This window comes from Pholcus phalangioides, unplaced genomic scaffold, assembly GCF_987345545.1.
Source record: "Pholcus phalangioides strain wild (caught in Gottingen) unplaced genomic scaffold, Ppha-v1.0 ptg000012l_1, whole genome shotgun sequence".
NCBI lineage: Eukaryota > Metazoa > Arthropoda > Arachnida > Araneae > Pholcidae > Pholcus > Pholcus phalangioides.
In genome coordinates, this window is record NW_028301605.1 from 15,877,739 (window position 1) to 15,897,543 (window position 19,805).

A 19,805-nucleotide genomic window follows, 5' to 3' on the forward strand; every position below is an offset into this window, starting at 1 on the left:
TCACAATTTTGCAGATTGTTCCTCTTCTGGGTGTGAATTAGTTAAAAAAGTGTTTGAATATCTATGGCTTTCACTTTATTGAGTATAGAAACTTTTATATAGATGTAATGCTCTGATCACTGCAAACAAAGTTCCCCTTCCCTTTATACATTAAAATAAAATCAGTATCTTTGAAATATGATTTTGGAAGAGTTAGACGAAGAAACTGTAATGTAACCAAAACTTTCTGCTCACCGAGAACCTTCTGCTCAGTCTACTGATTGGGATTTTCGAATGAAGTTATGGTGCATGCGTAATAACTTTTTTGTGAAATGTCTCTTACTTGTTCGTTGATTTTTCTGATGGCTTACGTAAATATTAATTTCGGAATATAGTGTAGAAGCAGAAAAAAGGTAAACGAAGAAAACATTGAGATTCTTAGTAAGAGATTTGGAGTACTGGGTTCAAAATCAATTTACTCCAGAGCATTCACACTAATTTGAAAAACACCAGTTGAAACACACAGCTGGCATAGGAGGCTCATTTAATTTTTCTTGAGCTGTATGCAGAGTATCACTGATTATTTTGAAGGGTTGATGAATGTAGGATATATAAACCTTAATTAATGCTTTCATGTACGTAATAGTGCCAGAAAAAAAAATGACCCCATGTTTTCTGAAAAAGAAAAAAAAAATCTCCAACAAATAAGTATTGTCTTGATCAGATTCCATTTGAACCTAAGATATCAAACCATGACCACAGACCCTTTCATTGCCTACGATTTTTCCATCCTCTTTGTTTAGGCAGTTTTTTTATCAGTGACTACTTCTCCCAGTAACACCTGTAAACTTTTTATTTCTTGTCCATAAGTTCAGTTATGAGCCATTTTGACTGAACAAGCAACGATCCAAAATTATACTAAAATGAAACACTGATGCTTATCCCGAGGAATCAATTTTTTACTCCAAGGAGGGGTTGAAACTTTTTGAAAACTACTCATTTTATTGAGACTGAACTTCAACTCAGCTACCCTGGAGATATTGTACCCTTCATGATAGAAGCATGAATGTGCAATGTCCTGGAAGGGGGGAAAAAAGGGAAATAACGTTTGATTGCATGTTTACTCTGCCCACGTTGCTTTATGGAAGTTATTTTCTTAAAAATTTCTGTGAAGTGTTTTAATAAGGATACACACTTGCATTATTTTCATTTTGGGTAACACTTAAAGCAAAATAAAGTGTTTAACCAGCTGATTAAGAAAAAGGTGAAAATTTGCTCATTTGTGCTTCTAGCATGAGGGGGGGGGGATGATATATTACAAATTAATTACAAATTAAAGGTGTTTTTTTTGTTAAAGCAACTAAGGTAAAGCCTCCAAGGCTTGGCCTGAGAGTTTGTGAGGGGGGGGGGGGGGGGTTAAAAAGTTATTCATGAATTTTTTTCTTTCTGATTTATCACCTGTATATGTGAGTGCATTTTCTTGACATTCTTTATTATTTTTAAATTGACATTATTTCATGGGGTGGCTTATATGCAAAAATATTGCTGCTGTTTATGTATATTTATATGCTGGAAACATTATATATATATATATATTTATGTATTTAATCATTTTCTATGCGATGATTAGTTTTCAGACGATTGCTGATCATATGAGATTGGTGACAGTTCATTGAAAGTTACAATACAAGTTTTAAAAATGTAGCACTCCCCTCTCTTTTTTTTCAGTTACGAATAATAATCTTATATTATGCGAAAATGTAGGGTGATGTTTGTGTTAGGCGAATTCATTGGCACTTTAGATAGACTTATAATCAGATAAGATGCAAACATATACTTATGATTAAATACCAAATTGAATAAAAGTTCAGCATTGCATTACTTACTGTAAAAGAAGATGAACCAATGAAACTAAACTCCAGTCATATCTATTCTCAAACCAACTTTGTTCGGTTAGGTATTTGTAAAATTGTTTTTTGCTGGAAATATTTGAGTATTTGAGAAATAATTTTTCTCTCCGTCATGGAAAAACTCCCTAGCCATTGCAGTTGAACTTTCCTGTAGAATTAGTTCTATCTGAATAGTATTTGTTATTATTTTGTGTAATTATTAGCTGCATATTATTTTTTTACTGTCTATTTGTTTAATTTTTATTTTTTAGTTAGTTCTAGAGAAAGGAAGTTTTTTTCCTATACCCAAATTCTTCCTTACACTCTGTGTATGTTTCGTTCCAGCGACGCTGTCTCTATTTCTATTACTTGTTGCCATCTCCTTCTTATCTTTTCAATAGCTGGCTACTAAATTTCACTGATATGTTCTCTGCAAACCCTTTTTCACAGGTTGGTCATAAGATATTTTTAATTCTGTAGTTGAGTAGTGAAAATACAGTAATACCTCGGTTAGAGTACTTGGGATGTGCCCTTGGAAGTTGGAGTATTAAGTGGGGGGGAAATCATGGAAAAAAAGTCAAAGTAATGGTATAAGAAAACTGATTGTTTTTCACATGTTTGATTTCCCTTGAAATACAAAGAAAAATCCAGTGAATTTTGGTTAAAAAAATTTTTTTTTGTAAAAAATTTAACACTAGAAGGACCGTGCCTGTTATTTTGACCATTTTCAATTTTTTGATAGATTTTCCTAATGAGCCAGATTGTTTAGATTGTGGAAATTTCATGACTTTTGCTAAAATTACTGAAATGTTATATTGTGCAACTATCATCAATTTGAAAAAAATTGGCCAAGATATTTTTAGCTATACCTAGAAGGTTCATGACCGGTCAATTTGCCTGGCAATGTTATAGATACTTTTATTGCATGCACAGCAAATGTTTTATTCAAAACATTTAAAACTTCTTTTGATACAGATGTTTTTGCTTCGTCTAGTGTTCAAAGCATTCTTACTGACTGACAATGAAATGAAAATACCAGTTTACAGCCACACAAATGTAGTTATGTAAATCACTGAATCTTATCTCAATTCTAGTAGAAATGTAACCACTTGATGACTTACTTACTTCACCAATACTTGTTGAAAAATTGAAACAGAATAATACTACTTTGATAGGTGTAATCAAAACAAGGATCCCTTTATAAGAAACACACTTGATAACACATAAAGATGCTACGTTGAGTTTTCTACAGTAAGAAAAAGGAATATATTCTTCTTCAAAGTTTTGTGTATTGAAATTTTGAAATATATATTCTTAAAGTGAGGAAAAATTTCCTGAAACCATTTAGTTTTACAATGAAACAGAGAAGGGTGCTGATGAAATGGCTCGAAAACAACCTGAGTATCACTCATTTGCCAGTGAACATTTCTACAACATTCTATTTAACATCAAGAAACACTTGGTCGATTTGTAAAAAAGAAAGAAATATAAAACAAGTTTCCCCTTTGTGTTGAAATTAGCTAGAAAAGAACCTTAAAGAACCTTCAGAAATCAGAATTTCGCTAATAACAACAGCAATCACCATGATATCAGGGAGAGGACAGTGATGTCAGATTCCCCTATGCAATAACATAAGAAGCGGTACATTTTCAGTAGGTAAGAAATTTGTAATGTAACAGGTATTGAAAAATGTAAAAAGTGTGATGTGTGAACTTAACTGTAGTTACAATGTTCAAAATATCAGTTTTTTTATCGGTTATGATATGAGAAATTTATTTAAATTTAAAATAACATTTAATTGTGTAATATTTTATTCAAAAAAATATCTCCTAATTTGTATTTTATTACTTACCTACACTCATGAAAGGATGTCACTCTCCACTATCCATACAAGGTTTTTAACTACTGGCTGTTGCTAAAATGAATTTATTTTTTGAAAAAAGAGAAAATTCAACTGCCTTTGTGGGAAATCGAATAACCTTGTATGGATAGCAGAGAGTGGCATCATCCTTTCATAAGTCACCATCTGGTAGCAGCATCAGCAATTATGAGCTTGACCTGAGTCAGATCCGGCCGTCCATGTACGGTCCCTTTCAGTGTACATGAGCTCCAAGGAAAAATTGAGATATTCATTGCCTTTGCACTCTACTGGGCTAGGGTATTCACCTGGAAAGTGAAAGGACTTGAGTTTGATTCCCTGCAAAGGCAGTTGAATTTTCTCTTTCCAAAAAATAAATGCATCTTCGCAACAGCCAGTTGTTAAATACCTTGTACACCCATATGTACAGGGTGATTATAAAAAAACTATCCCGACATATGGGCCCCTAACTATCATACCATTCACAGAAACTGAATGAAATTTTGGCATAAGGTATTTTGATGTATGCGCTCAAGAATGATATGGAAAACAACAGTGTTACTCTAACAGTTACGGTTACAGTGAGAAAATTTCGAAAATATCAAATGGCATCACCAAGTTTTTTGTATTGGAATGTGATCTCCATTGTGAAAAACCCTAAATAGCGTTCGAACGGTAACTGTAGCATGAAAATCACCGGCGGTAGATAGGCTAAAAGTGAGGACAACCAATAAGGACAGAGAAGCAGCATAAAATAAAGCATTTTATTGTGTTTCACAAATTTTCCACGTGACCTTGTGGGGGACTAATCAGGCTGGGATCTCAGCCGAAGAAACGGTGTGACGAATGAAACGAACATTAATGCTCTGAGTCACGGCAAAGTCCTTTTTACTTTTTTCTTGCCTAGCTCCGGGGATTTTCGTGCTACAAGTGCCATTCCAGCGCTATTTAGTGTTTTTCAGTATGGAGATCGCATTCCAATACAAAAAACTTGGTGTTGCCATTTGATATTTTCTCACTGTAACCGTAACTGTTAGAGTGACACTGTTGTTTTCCATATCATTCTTGAGCGCATACATCAAAATACCTTATGCCAAAATTTCATTCAGTTTCTGTGAATGGTATGATAGTTAGGGGCCCCATATATCGGGATAGTTTTTTTATAATCACCCCGTACATATAAACATACTATATACAATTTACAGTAAATTTGAAGTATGTAGTGAAAATCAACCTGTGGTCATTTTGACTGGTATTGGTCTTTCTAGGTATAATGAAACAGCGGTCCTTCTTGTATTAAAACAGAATTTTTCATTTATTTATTTTAATACAATTATTTTGATGGAAAAAAAATCATTATTTCGCCTTACTTTATACAGCCATGTACCTTTTCAGCATTGTAAATTGAGGTTTGCTTTTTTCAGAGCGATGTCCTAGTTTAGATTTTTTTTGTGATTTCACACACAGGTGTCCCTTGCTTTATAGTGTTGTTTTTGAGCAAAATAATCATCCAAGAAAAAAATCACTTAAAATGAGTTAAATGGATGAGATAGAGATAAGAGATTTCCTCAGAAGGTTAAAAAATAAACTTTACTCCCAGTTGCAAAGTAAATGTTCATAAATGAATTTATTAAAATTTTTTTTTATGAATGAATTTATTAAAATTTTTTTTTTATGAATGAATTTTAGTAATTTTTATTTTCTTCAATCAAATGATGGACTGGTTCTGGTGAGTGTGAATCTTTTCTCTCCTGTTGTGATAGGCTTTTTGTATGAAGCAATCAAGATTCAGTTGAGTCCAAAGTTTTTATAAAAACTTTGGTAGCAAAGCCAGAGAATTTTGAATATTTCTTGAAAATAACAATTCTAGTCTATAGGATCATTTTCTTCAATTAAAATTCTGATGGAATTGCCAGTGTGTTTAGTAAAATAAATTTAATAATAAACTCAATCTGATGAGTGAGTTTGAGTGTTCCCCCATTTATACATCCTCACATTCAGTTTTTTTTATTTTAACTAGGTCATGATTTTAATTTTAATTTTAGAAATAAGCTTGCAGATTAAACTCTAACATTACACTTTTCTAAAACACACATTCGTTCACAGTTTCTAACATTACACTTCATGCATGGTTAGAAAAAATGATAAGAGGTGGCAGCACTATCACATAACAAACATTATGCAGAAACAAACTTCACGGAAGGTTCACTACACATATACACACATTCCAACATGTACCAATTTGTTAGAAGTTCCACAGAGGAATATGGACGAGGTACATGTCTGGTTTAGTAGTAGCAGATTAAATTCCAGTCCAAGTTATGCAGGTTGGGGTTTCTTAACCCATTTGTGGATATTTAAATTGCAACCTCGTATGAGTGTAGTTCCTCATATGATGGGAATGAATTAACTTTTGAAAATCATGTGAAGTGAAATCACATAAAAAGCAAGGGATACCTATACTTGTCTCACAAATGCTAGCCTGCTGTCCATGAACTCATAGCCATAATCACTTGCTAATTCAACAAATTGTTGACAATACATCCTTATTCTTCACTTATTAAAAAAAAAGTTTCCACTAAAATTTTTATCCCATCCGCTTTGGGAGTAAACTGGTAATGTGAATTACTCTTTAACAATACAGCAGGATTGTGCATGATCCTTATAAATCAATTGTTAGCTTGATATTTACAGAAAAGAAACAAATACTTTCTCATTTATCAAACCAATCCATCTAGTGAACTGTTAAAAAGAAGTGCACAAAAGAAAATGCCCAGCTTGACCTAGTTTTTTGTTGATATAAACTCAGCAAATTCTTTAATTCTCTTTCTGCTTAAATGATAGATTGATTGCATAATTAGTTTCTGCAATAATCAAATCGTATATACAGTAAAAGCCTGTTGTAACAAGAGCTCGCAATCACAGTAGATTGTCTTTATAACAGACACCTCTCTCTATAATCAAATTTAAATTTTTTTGCTCAGTCAAGTTATAGATTGTTGAAAACTGCTGCTTTTTATCAGCATTAAAACGTCTTTTAGATATTATTTTGTTCTGATATTACAGAATGAACAAACTTTTTTCCCTCATGAAATTTATTTTTTATCTAAGAGCAGTTGATTCTCTAGGACCTTTTAGCATAAAATTTAGTATTTTCAAAATGATTCAGTGGACTGAACAAACAATTTTAATTCTTAATTATTATATCACTGCTCACTTACATAGCTGTATGAACATTTTCCAGCCAATCGGAAAGTTTGAACAAAATGCTAACAAAAAGCATAATTAAATGGCAATTTCTGATCAAATAAGTCTTGTCAGTGACCACAGTCCTATATCCCAGCTGTGTACTGGAGAAGCCTAAAAATATTAGGGGTGGGGGGAGGATAAAAAATTCTATGTTAAGAGTAACTCAGATTAATGTTAATCATGAGCATGTGCAATGATAAGTGATCCGTCCTTTTCATTTAGCACTCCAAGGGAAAGAAAGAAAAACTGTTTTTTTAGGAGAATGTTTTTGACGTAATAGTGAAAGCTACTGGATTTTCACCTTGCTATAACTGAATATTTTTTGTAGCTTTAATATTAGCTATTTTACAATCATTCACAAATCACCCATTATAGCCAGATTCTCATTACAAGCTGTACTTGTTGTACTTCTACTGTATCTCTGTATTCTAACATATATATTATATAAATAAATATGTATAAATTTTATATGGACAATAATGATAAGTAAAATCTATAGCTAAATTTGGATTCCGAATATAGTTCAGAGCTACTCTCTAGCACAAGCAATGTAAAAATAAAAAAAATCTTATGTTAGTCTTACTATATAAGATGGCCATTCGAGTACAGGTCAATATCCATAAATTCCTGTGTGTTGTGCTTTTTTCAAGTGTAGATTTTTTTGGATGTTTGAAGATTTAATTTTTAGTTTTCTGAGTTTTATCTTTTGTATTTGGCGTGTATTGATGGTTACCACTTCCACTGTAACTGTGTGCTAATGTTCATAGTGCATTGTCATTAATTTCACTAACATAAGCTTTTACAAAGGTACTTTTTCGCACGTATTACATCACAGTAGCGTTAACCGAGGTCTTAGTGTATTTGTTTTTGTTTATTTTATTTCTTAGATTTTTGTAGTTGAGATTATTTATTACAACTCTGAAAGCATTTCTTTTTTTAATATTATTATTGATTTTGTTTATTATGAAAATTTTCATTTTATTTTCATTTATTTTAAAATAAACCAAGTTTAAAAAAAATAACCCACTGATCCAAAAGAGAAAGAAAAAATATATATGCAAATCAACCAGCGAAAAATGGTACTTGATGGTAATTTGTTGAAGCTTCTGTAATCAGAACTTTTCATTTGTTTTATCTGCATTGAGAACACAGATAACGAGTGTTGAGAATAGAAAGATGCTAGTTGACACTCAATATAATGACCCCCTTCTTCCCGTCGAAAACAAACGTTATATTGGGAGGATCATATTGAAATTGAAACATATGATAATCGTTCCATGAATGCATTTAGGACTTATCCAACCTGTTGTTGTGTAATGGAATAGTCGTTATAACATGGGGGTTGTTATAACAAGTGTTGACTGTACTAAGGAAATATTTAAAATCAGTATTTATACAAAAATTGACATGTTTATAAGACAAAACATGACTCATTTGTGTGAATTCTGACCACGAGGTCCTGATGACGGCTCTCCATTGTAGAGCGGAAGTGTGTCGACCATTCGACTAATTAAATTTTATTTGTCTTAAAAAGTGTCAATTTTTGTATAAATTAAAACCAGGCAAAGTTCTAATTTTTATGATAAAATCAGTATTTATTGCATAAGGAAGATGCATACACAATAACTTCTTTAATATAATTATTTTCTACCAATAATGTGCAAGATTCCGTGTAAAACTGCCTCTAAGAAATGAAAGCTTGCAAAAAATTTATTTTATACCCTCAAGTGTTGAAATATGTATTTTTTATTTATTTATTTTTATTTTTTTGTCTTTTTTTATCTAACTTTTTTTATGTTCATGTAATTATAATTGATAATGGAAAAATATTATATAACATAAGAATCTTATTCATAAACACCCGTGAAAAATTTTGAAGTAAATCAATTATGACTGTAAAAAGAGAAAGAGGAGTTTTCTCAAGGAGAGTTTCTAAATTTAGTTCGCCAAATGAAAGAAATTTCGCTTATGGCTGAACTTATTTACATTATCATCAGCTAACTCGGCTTCGCAGCTGTTCACCGTTCTAATGCAATAAATGAGTATAACAGATGCTTTTGTAGGAATACTTGTGTAGTAACTGATGAGATGAAATTCTAATAAGTGTGATGACCATGGGTATGTGAAGTATGATTTCAAAATAGAGTTTGAAGTGCATTATCACAGATGTAATTTTGCTTGGGAATTTTACTTGACCCACAAGTGATGCAACCGTATCCCCCTATCATTGTGAAGGATTTTCATTGAGACTTTCATTTTTCAATCTAATAATTAAAAGGTTTCATTTCTAAAATATATTTCTTAATTTTGTAGATATTATTTCATTTTGAATGAAATAATTATATACTTATATATAAAGTTTTTTTAAAAAGTACCATATGTATGTATTTCTTGATAAAGCAAATAATTTTTCGATCTTGCTTGTAGCTTCATCTTCCAGAGCGCACTTCTTGTGATGTTATCTTGTCCAGTATGATGAGCGCCGGTCATTTCTTCCTCCAGCAGCCAACCCATCCAACATATTCCTCTTTGAGTACACTTGACCAATGCATGACAGCATGTTATTCCCAGGGAGAAACTCCACGTCTCCCTCCAGTGATAGAACGTGAGAATGGTTCTTAGAATTCTCTTACTGAAATAATTGAGAATTTCTTATGCATTTATTAGGGATGGGGCAAATGGTGATATGGCTGAATACCAAATATTCAGTGGAAGAATATCAATTTTCTTAAAATTTATCACAATTATAAATAAAATTGGTTTTAATTGAAAATAAAACTTGGTAATTTCAAATGATTGATATTGAATTATAATTATGCAATTTATTATTTGTTACAAATACATATTAATAAACTAGTAATTTGAAAGATTTTTATTGCCATGATACTGCCAATCAAATTTAATGCTATATTATATTTTATTTAAGTTTTCCCAACGCTTGTTACAATTTTACATATAAGAAAATGTCAACCATTATCTCAACTAGTAATGTATCACGAAATTTACGACTTATTTTTCCTCTTCAGATGTTCTTTGTCTCTTTCAGTATGAGCTCAATACGTATCTTGTCTAGGTACATCCTCCAGTTAGTGAACTTGTGTAATTCATGCTCACTTCCTTAACAGTAGGATTCTATTTTCAGTTTGATATGCTTTCTTTATATATCCTAGAAATTCATCCAAGCAGTTTGAAGATTGAGCAAGTAATTTTTGGAGATTGAGAATCTCGTCTTGAATTGAGGAATATCAAATAGTTCCATAGTTTTTCGTTAAGCTTTTATATTTTAGCTCCAAAGTACACAGATTGATTCAAAAAAAAAAAAAAAAAAAACATTGATTGAAATCACAAAATGTAAATTTTGTTTTTCTTTACATAACTTCAATGATATTGAAGTAAAAGTAACCTTGTATGGTACGCATGTTACTGATATGTGGTAAAGTTCGTGATTAAAAGAAATATAGAAGATCTTTGGGGTAAATATGGACTTGAACTTAATCCCTAGATATAGTGCAGAAAGAAAACTGCTCTATTTCTAGATCTTGTGCATGGAAAAAATTGCAGAAAAATATAGGGAATTGAACTGCAACTATTTTCAATGCATTACAATGTAACACTAGGGTTCCCTGATTAAAAACCAAAGGAATAATTTTTGTATAAAGCCTTGAATTCTATGTTCTAATTGTTGATTCAAAATAATAATAGATTTTGTACCAACATAAATATTATTGGGCTTTCAACTTCACTTTTCATATTAACATTTTGAGTTTGCTTGTTTTTTTACCCAAATGCATTAAAAAATGTGTGTTAACTATTAAGCTACATCATGCAAGTCAAAAACACATCCACCAATTGCACGAGAAACAATCTTGTCAATATAATTTGTTTTATTTAATTGATGCTGAATGGCCCTTTGCAGGGTTGGTTGACCACTGCACATAACATTAACAGAAACAAAATATACTCTGTTCAATGATTAGTGCTTTGATTTGCACCTTTATAAAACAGAATATTGTTTCAGTCTCTTGACGTTCCATTTTGTACAGGTTTCACTGTATACGCAACTGCTTAGTAGCTTTATTTCCTGGAGTAAATATTTTGAAAAGTAATTTCAGCCAAATTATTCTTTAACTATTTATAGGTGGTATATAGATGACAGTAGAAAAGTCTACATTTATTTTAGCAGAAACCCAACACATAACCCCATTTATTTCTCTAAGTTTCTGTATTGGTGAATGAACTTTGCATGTGCAAATTATACTATGACATTTTTCTCAAAGTAGTGAAATTTGCATTTGTGGATTTTAAGCAGGGAAAAACGGTACTATAGACAAAGGTAATTAGCAGCACAACCTTTGGTTGTAAAGAGCTTGATTTGAATTTTTCTGCCAGAATCAATCCATAAGGATACATAAAATGATTTATTTAAATAAAAGGTTTGAAATTAGATATTGGATTTTATTTCTGATGTCTATTAGATTTATTCATGTATTTCATGTGTAAATAAAGTTTATTGAATTAATTTTTTTAGTCAAATGATTTGAGAATAACATTGAAATCGCATCAGAGCTGCGAAGTCTCCCGAATTTTTACTTCATCTCCCGAAAACATTTTTTATGTCCCGAATTTTTCCTGTGATTGTAAAAAGTCCCTACATTTAGGGAAAAATTATTCTCCAAGAATTTACCTGGAAAAAAAACTGCTGCTTTATAAGCATTGTGAAGATTGTCGCCATTTTGCCAAATCACACAAAAAATATTTCATTTTTGGGGAGAAAACAGAAAATTCCCCAATCAGCAAGTGTCAATCCGGCCTTTTGAAATCCAACATTGGCATGATGGCATGTATCTGCTTTATCCATATGTCCGGAGATAATAGGAAATTTTTTGGTTTGCGAGATTTGATTTTTGAGAGATATTTAACCCAAGGAGTTGAACCTACTTCTTAGCCATGGCTTGCACGGTAGCATGGTTTTTGCAATTGGAAAATATCCCTAAAATTTCCCTTTTACTAATGAAAGATCCATAAAATGTTTTAAAAGATCCCTTTTACATTTATTTCTGTACAGAATTTTTGGATCCGCACCAAAACCTCCTGAATGTTTATTCCCAAAGTTGGGAGCTATGTTGTGTTATAAAATATAAATGAAAATACAGCTTGCACTGCATTTAAATTCGGTTAAAGTGTGTTATTTATAGTGTGATAAATAGGTCACGATAAATTGTAATAAATTACACCGACTTATTGTTTCAGCTAATGTGATTTGTGCAGCTATGGTCATGAATGGTTGGTACAGGGCTCAAGTTACTTACGTTCATGAAAATGAAGACTGTGAAATAAAATTTGTTGACTATGGTGGTTACTCAACAGTGCCAGTGTCGTCATTAAGGCAAATCAGGTGAGCATGAGTTTTTCTTAGATTTTCCTTTTGAAGTTTATGTAATACGATGTCTTTATGAGTAGCTTTACATAGATTTGACATGATAACGGTTTTTGTCCATTTCTTTTATCATTTTCAGGAGTGACTTCATGACATTGCCTTTCCAGGCATCAGAATGTTACTTGGCTAATGTTCAGCCTTTAAGTGGTAAGTAGCCATTTAATTAAAAGATTACTCAACTCTTACTCTTGTTTGGATGTTTTTATAAATACAGTGCATGTCACAATGCATTGCTAGTTGAATCATTTAGCCATTGCAAGAAGTTGTGAAAATGGAACTGTTAAATGTAGATTAACATTCTTTTTTTGATACAAATAGAAGGCCACAACAGGCAAAATGACCAACTAGGTGACTGAGAAAAAGATGCCCATAAAGCTGCCAAGTCTCCCAGATTTCTACTGTATCTCCCGGACTCCCTAAAAATTCTTTTATCTACCAAATTTCGTCCGTGGTTGTAAAAAATCCCTACATTTAGGAAAATAAATGTTCTCCAAGAATTTACCTGAAAAAAAAAAAAACTGCTGCTTCATAAGTGTTGTGTAAATTGTCACCATTTCGTCAAATCACAAAAAAAATATTTCATTTTTGGGAGAAAAAACAAAATTTGCCAATCAGGAAATGGCAATCCGGCCTTTCAAAATCCAAAATTGGCACGATCACGTGTATCTGCTTTATCCATATGTCCCTTTTCGGGCCCAATGGAGATTTTTTGGTTTGCTAGATTTGATGTTTGAGTGGTAATTTAACCCAAGTACTTTAACCTACTCGTTGGCCATGATTGGTGATGGCTTGCACAATGTCACAGTTTTTGCAACAAGAAAATATCCCTGAAATTTTCCTTTAACTAATAAAACATCCCTAAAATGTTTTAAAAGATCCTGTTTAAATTTATTTTTGTGCAGAATTTGGATCTGCGTGAAAACCTCCAGAATTCTCATTCTCCAAACTTGGCAGCTATGCCATAACAAACATGGATGCCATGTATTTAATACCATTGATGTTACGTATTTAATACCGTTGATGTCATGTATTTAATACCATTGATGTCATGTATTTAATACCATTGATGTCATGTATTTAATACCATTGATGTCATGTATTTTATACCAGTACATGTTATGGTTAATATGTGTTGTACCATTGATGTCTTGAGAAAGACTGTCAGCCAATTAATTGTGAATCTTGTTAACTAAAAAAACTGGTCAAGGGCTGAAGGAAAGGTTTGTTTTACCTCACATTTGCGTCCACTATAGGAAGTCTATCACTCTGCTATAACAGACCATTTTCTTCCATCATTATTTCCACTTAAGAAGGGGCTAAATTATCCTCAAAACAACTGTATGGTATTTTAGATATTTAGTTGTGTGTAATAACTACTGTTACAATGATGTGCCATAACAGAACTGATTCCTTTACTCAAACATCAACACATCAAGTTCAAATTACATTAATTGAAGTAGTTTTTGTGTTCAACGTTTACAGAGATTAATGAAATAGATTACGAAAATAAAGAGTGAAGGCAAGGAAGAGTGGGAGAGACGACTCACTAGGAGTTTGCATGTCGTTTTTCTCATCAACTATACTTGACTTGTTGCTCTCACCTTGTTATGGCTCCTCTGTCAACATGCCAAGACCGGTTCTGTACTCCCAGTGATTTTGGCACCAGTGTCTGTTACTTTGCTGACTGGCAAGATGATGCTAGGCTCACTCAATTTTATTTCGCGAAGAAATTTTGCTGTCTAATAATTTCAAAATTGTTTTATTAAAAATATTTTTAGATTTGGGATGGACTACAGAAGCATCGGCATCTTTTGAAGAACTGGCCCAAGGACAAATTTTGCAAGCCATTGTTGTTGATTATCATGATGATGGAACTCCATATGTTCAGCTATATAGGGTGCAAGGCGTTTCGGTGAGATGATATTTCATTTAAGACTAAATTTTTACCTCAATTATTGAAATATGTTTTCTGATTATTGTGTAATTAGTCACTGTTCTTATTTACTGTTGTGTAGCAATTAACATATGAATTGGGAAATTAGAGATAAAGTAAAAGCATAAGTTGAAGCAATGAAAGCAAAGCTGTAATCTGTGGCTGTAGGTTACACCACTCCAGTGGTAATGAGGCAATAATGAGACTGATGCTGATTCATAGAATAAATGCCACGAGAAATGAAGCTTTTTATTTTTCCCTCGTTTTTAATCCTTTGGTTTTGAGACGTTAATTGCAGTTTGTTGGTTTTAAATGTGTTAGTGCCACTTGTGGTGACACAATATTCTCCCTCGAGATTGCTGTTGTGACACGTGCACCCTTTCCGGCTCTACAGTCGTCTCACATGCTCACGTTTCTGTACGATATTCTCATGTACCTGTATAATATTGCAGAGTTGTTGTTGTTGCATACAATTCACTCTTAAGTCAATTGAATAAATGTTAATTATTTGTTAACTTGCACATATTACTTTATGTCACGGAATAATCTAAGACGTCAGATAGCTAAACTGGTGACAACCGGCCATTTCAATATGGATATTATCGCACCTGCTTTCCTTTCGTTTATCACAAACCATGCAGTCTTCTCAATTTTGGCTGTTAATATTTTTGAGGTAGGCGAAACTTTTATTTCATGTTTTGGCATTCGATTTCATAATCACTAACGAAACTTAATTCATTATGACAAATCCGAATGCACAACAGGATCAATCATCTCAAGCTGATGTCAACTTTCGATTTTTATTTTATTAACACAATTAGTAGTTCAAATACTATGGGTGTTTAAAAATAATATTGAGAACAATGTTAAATTCTAAAGATAAGTACAGTAAAATTTTAATTAACCGTCACCGCCCAGACCAGGGCTGTGACGGAGAACAGAATAGGATAACAGAAATATCTTAATGCATACATGCAGTAACGTGATTTCACTGAGAGCTTGGGAAGGAAATGAAAATAAAATCCTTTAAAAGTGAATAATACATACACATTATATTTAATTTTACAAACAATCAATATAAACTTCAATATAAGGTCAGCCCAGGCAGTGGCGACATTGAAAATAGCGTCTCCTTTATATTGTATCTCTTCCAAAATTCTTTGACAGTCATATCATCATCAGATGAAAGCAAGCCTTCGATAAAAGCTTTCTGTAATGTCACTTTATATTTCAATTATGCCCTGGTCCATAGGCTGGATAAGTGGAGTTGTATTCGCTGGGAGAATCTCCCAGCAAATACAACTCGAAGGCTGTTGTGATGCTTGTTGTGAATACAATTGAAGGCTTGCTTTCATCTGATGATGAATATGACTGTCAAAGAATTTTTGAAGAGATACAACATAAAGGAGACTCTATTTTCAATGTTGCTACTGCCTGGGCCGACCTTATATTGAAGTTTATATTGATTGTTTGTAAAATTAAATATAATGTGTATGTATTATTCACTTTTAAATGATTTTATTTTCATTTCCTTCCCAAGCTCTCAGTGAAATCACGTTACTGTACGTATGCGTTAAGATATTTCTGTTATCCTATTCTGTTCTCCGTCACAGCCCTGGTCTGGGCGGTGACGGTTAATTAAAGTTTTACTGTACTTATCTTTAGAATTTAACATTGTTCTCAGTATTATTTTTAAACACCCATAGTATTTGAACTACTAATTGTGTTAATAAAATAAAATAAAAAAAATATTCTGAATAACTTTAAGAAAAAAAATACCAAATAACCTAGATTAATAACCTAAATACCTGTAAATTTGAGTAATTTCATTGTCGATTTATTATATTGTTATGAAAATTATGTAAATAGTGATTATTTATAATTTTATTATTTCACCTGTAATAATCGGTGTTGCTATTCTCTGTAAATACTGCCAAGTTGGTATGTTTGGCGACAGCTCAGTTTCGGCAATGTGATGATGCCAAACCAGAAATGTAAAAATGCCACATGAATCATTGAAATTTTTCTAGAAGGTTTATTTTGCCTTCATAAGTGGCCTCACTTTTGCGGAACTATGCAGTTATTGAAATTGTATCAGGAAGTCCAGACCTTATCTGTTGATCACTTTTATTATTTGTCTATCACGTTCGATACAGATCTCTGGTTGTAAATATCTGTAAATAGCTGTTTCTTTATTAAATCTGTGACGTCCTGCATTTTGTTTCGTCCTCTGCTCATTGTAAGGACTTGTGAGAGAAATTATCCGGAACAATATTTACACCAGTACGACCTGGGAATTATACATAGTCACCGCGGATGTGATAAATTCATGATATGTTAACAATTTATTGGGGCGTCAAAATAATTGGGTTTACCTCATTTACAACAATATACATATTTCTTTTTTCTTTCAGAGCACATTTATAAATCAGGAACTTGTCAACAGAGGGATGGCAAAGTGGATCGACCATCACAGATGAAAAGATGAACTGTGGCTTTTTGCTTCTGAACGCTGTTAGTCGAGCCAAAAGAAAAGTAAAAAAGAAATAAAAAGTTTAGTGCATGCTGGTTGGATGCACAGCTAAATTTTTTGTAGGGAAGGAAAAAAATTTTAAGAGATGTGGAGAAAAAACAAGTTGGAGGAAAAAAACCCAACATAATCTGTTATAAAAGCAAAGTTTTCTGATGAATTGCATAACTGCTTATTTCCTAACAACTGCTTTCAACCACTTAGAGAAATTCAGATATTTTGTGCCTCATCTGAAATGTATAAATGTATCCACACAGATCTCTGTGAGCGATTATGTTCTGCCATCCATTTCCTAAGATGTCCGTGATGGGGGATTTTCAGGTACAATTTTAGTGAAGTCTCATTAACACGGTATGTAAAATTATGGTTGATGATCGAAATTGGTATTAATCGATAGAAGTGTAGCAATTCTTTTCATTCTTTCCAAGCCAAATCCTGCAGCGAAAGAAAACTTTTCTTTTTTGCATTTCCATGTCACTTGTGTGTGTCGATATTCTATATGTGCATTTACGAAATGTGTATGCTTCATTTGAATTTCCTTCCTTAAGTGTTGTTGATATCTTGACAGTTAATACTGTGAAAGTTTGAAGCTGCAAGTATTCATTAATATTAAATTCACATTTATTTAGGTGTCATTTCATTTCCATCTGTGGCCCTCTTTTTTTTTTCTCCCCCGGCAAAGTACAGTTGAAAATACAATATCTGAGTCATTTAAGATCTCGTAATTTTTTTGAATTCTTATGTATCATACAAGTCTCTTATAGTGAAAAAACGATTCTGATGCATTTTGGTACTAGAAATGTCAGAAACTGGTATCATTTCAATAAATTTTTATACGTTTAAAATTAATTCATTCCCTTGTAAGTTACTTGTAACATGAAAATCTGTACCGATACTCAAATTTTCATGGAAACAATTCAATTCAAACATTTTCAATTGGAAACTTGCTTATTTTGTTCCAAACCCTTGTGACATCTTTGCGTGTGTATGATTTGATTATAATGCTACGACACAGTCTATTCTATGCAAGAAAGAAAGAAAATTATTTTTTTGTAAAATAAGTATATAGTCTGTGAGACAATACTATCAAATTCAACTTGTTCAGAGTGTCACAGCTTTTCTTAAATAAGCTTTTTTTCTTATGTGTTCCGAGATTGCAAGTTGAAGCATTTTTAGCGGATACCTTCTGTTCGACTTGCAACTCAGATTATCAGGGATTCAAGGTACTCGTAACACCACTACTTATTTATTTTTTGCTTGTTATTATCATTTACATGTGTAATTTATTTCTTTTTGCTTTATCAGTTGTTATTTTCATGCTTTTTAGTAGTGTTGAACTATGCAATGATCCTAAAGGCAGAAAAATTTTGAAAACTATGGAATTGAAAATTTCTACTCTGTACTTAGTGTGCTAAACAGCTGTGCGTTTTATGGAAACTGATTTCTAGAATGTCAGTGGGTTTTATTATTGGGTTTGTCACAACATTTTCACCATATTGTGATCAGTACATTCTATCATCATTAACTATATACTATTTATTTACATATTCCTGACTGTTCCCAATGCTGGTGTGTTGCTTGTTGAGGTGATTTATATCCTGATATGGACTTGAACAAGAACTAAAAACAAGGATCTTTTGTATTTAATAACTTGAAACAAAGTTTTTGGCATGTAAAAGCAAAACATTGACAACTGTATAAAATTTTAGATTTTATTTCATTTTTTTAATAATTACTCTCTTATTGTTCGTGTATGAATGAGCTGTATGCAAATTGAACCTTTTATAGTGGATCCAACTTATAACGTTCACGCTTAGGATGTTTTCCTACTTAAGACAGACTTATTTTTGTCCCAGCTTTTACTAATTTACTCAGAGATTTCCTCTGTTACAAGTTTTTTTTATGGTTTTTGGAAATGTTATAATACACACAGGATCCACTGTATTTGAAAAGTTTTTTTTTTAAAGTCTAAATTAAGGTTTCTTTTGATCTTCGTTTTTCAAGTTTTCTAATTCATGCACACATCTTTGATCATTATTTATTGAAGTGTATTACATACACTCTAATGCATTCATGTCTGACACAACATAATCTGATTTGTCTTTTGCGTGGATAGAAGTTTAGAAATTCAATTCGACTTAATTACCGTAATATCTTGGCTATATAATGTGCAGCAGTGTGTGTGTCATGTATTCATACATGATAATTAGGCTTAAAAAATTTCATATAAAACTCTTGAACAAAATACCTCACAATCAGGATTTTTGTAGTTCATGAGCATGAAGTTTGAATGTAAAAAAAAAATAGTACTAACCCTACAACTTGGCTGCGTGCAAAACATCCTTAAATTAAGGCTTGGTGAATCCCAGGCAGCAGGTCACCATGGCAGCTAAAAGATTGGTATTGACAACTAAAATTTTCTATGTCATCTACTTACAGCAAAAATATTCCAGAATTCATATAAGGATTTCTGCCGATATGAGAAAGGTCACCAAGTGCTGGAAAAGCCTTGGGGGGGGGGGGGGATGCTTGGCTCTTAGGACTTGGCTGTTAATTTTTTTGTCTCGTGCCCTGCTCCTTAATTCTATTTAAACGAGGGTATGTAACTAACCAACAATTTAACTGTTTCTCCATTGTTCAATATTACTAGATTTTTTACCATAACTTTTGACTTTTCATCTATGATATTGGATAATCATAGCTATGGTTATCAAAAAATGTCCTTGGTCTTCGCACTTAATGAGACAAAAATCTAATGAAGATTTATTCAGATTTGTCTATTAAGGATTTATTAAAGTTCAGAAGAGTCACATAAGAAAAGGAGCTGAGCAAATTCAGCAATTCTTAGTTTTAATTACACTGCTGCATGAGGGCCAGCTGATGATCACACCCTTAATTTTTGGTGATTTTTTACTTCATAATTGACATCA

General features: G+C 32.2%; 1 protein-coding gene across 2 annotated transcripts in view; it reads left to right on the top strand.

The window, feature by feature from the left end:
* LOC149079660 (uncharacterized) overlaps positions 1 to 19,168 on the top strand; it is a 35,112-nt gene extending 15,944 nt beyond the window's left edge. Inside the window, exons 5-10 of one of the 2 annotated variants that reach the window (XM_089240268.1) lie at positions 2,214 to 2,318; positions 9,403 to 9,580; positions 12,226 to 12,370; positions 12,492 to 12,559; positions 14,191 to 14,324; positions 16,760 to 17,031. In XM_089240268.1, the coding sequence (XP_089096394.1) occupies positions 2,214 to 2,318; positions 9,403 to 9,580; positions 12,226 to 12,370; positions 12,492 to 12,559; positions 14,191 to 14,324; positions 16,760 to 16,825 (696 nt within the window). In that variant the 3' untranslated portion in view covers positions 16,826 to 17,031. Of the gene's footprint in view, positions 1 to 2,213; positions 2,319 to 9,402; positions 9,581 to 12,225; positions 12,371 to 12,491; positions 12,560 to 14,190; positions 14,325 to 16,759 lie in introns of both variants that reach the window. The other variant, XM_089240269.1, reaches the window with a different exon arrangement.
* Positions 19,169 to 19,805: the final 637 nt, after the last annotated feature.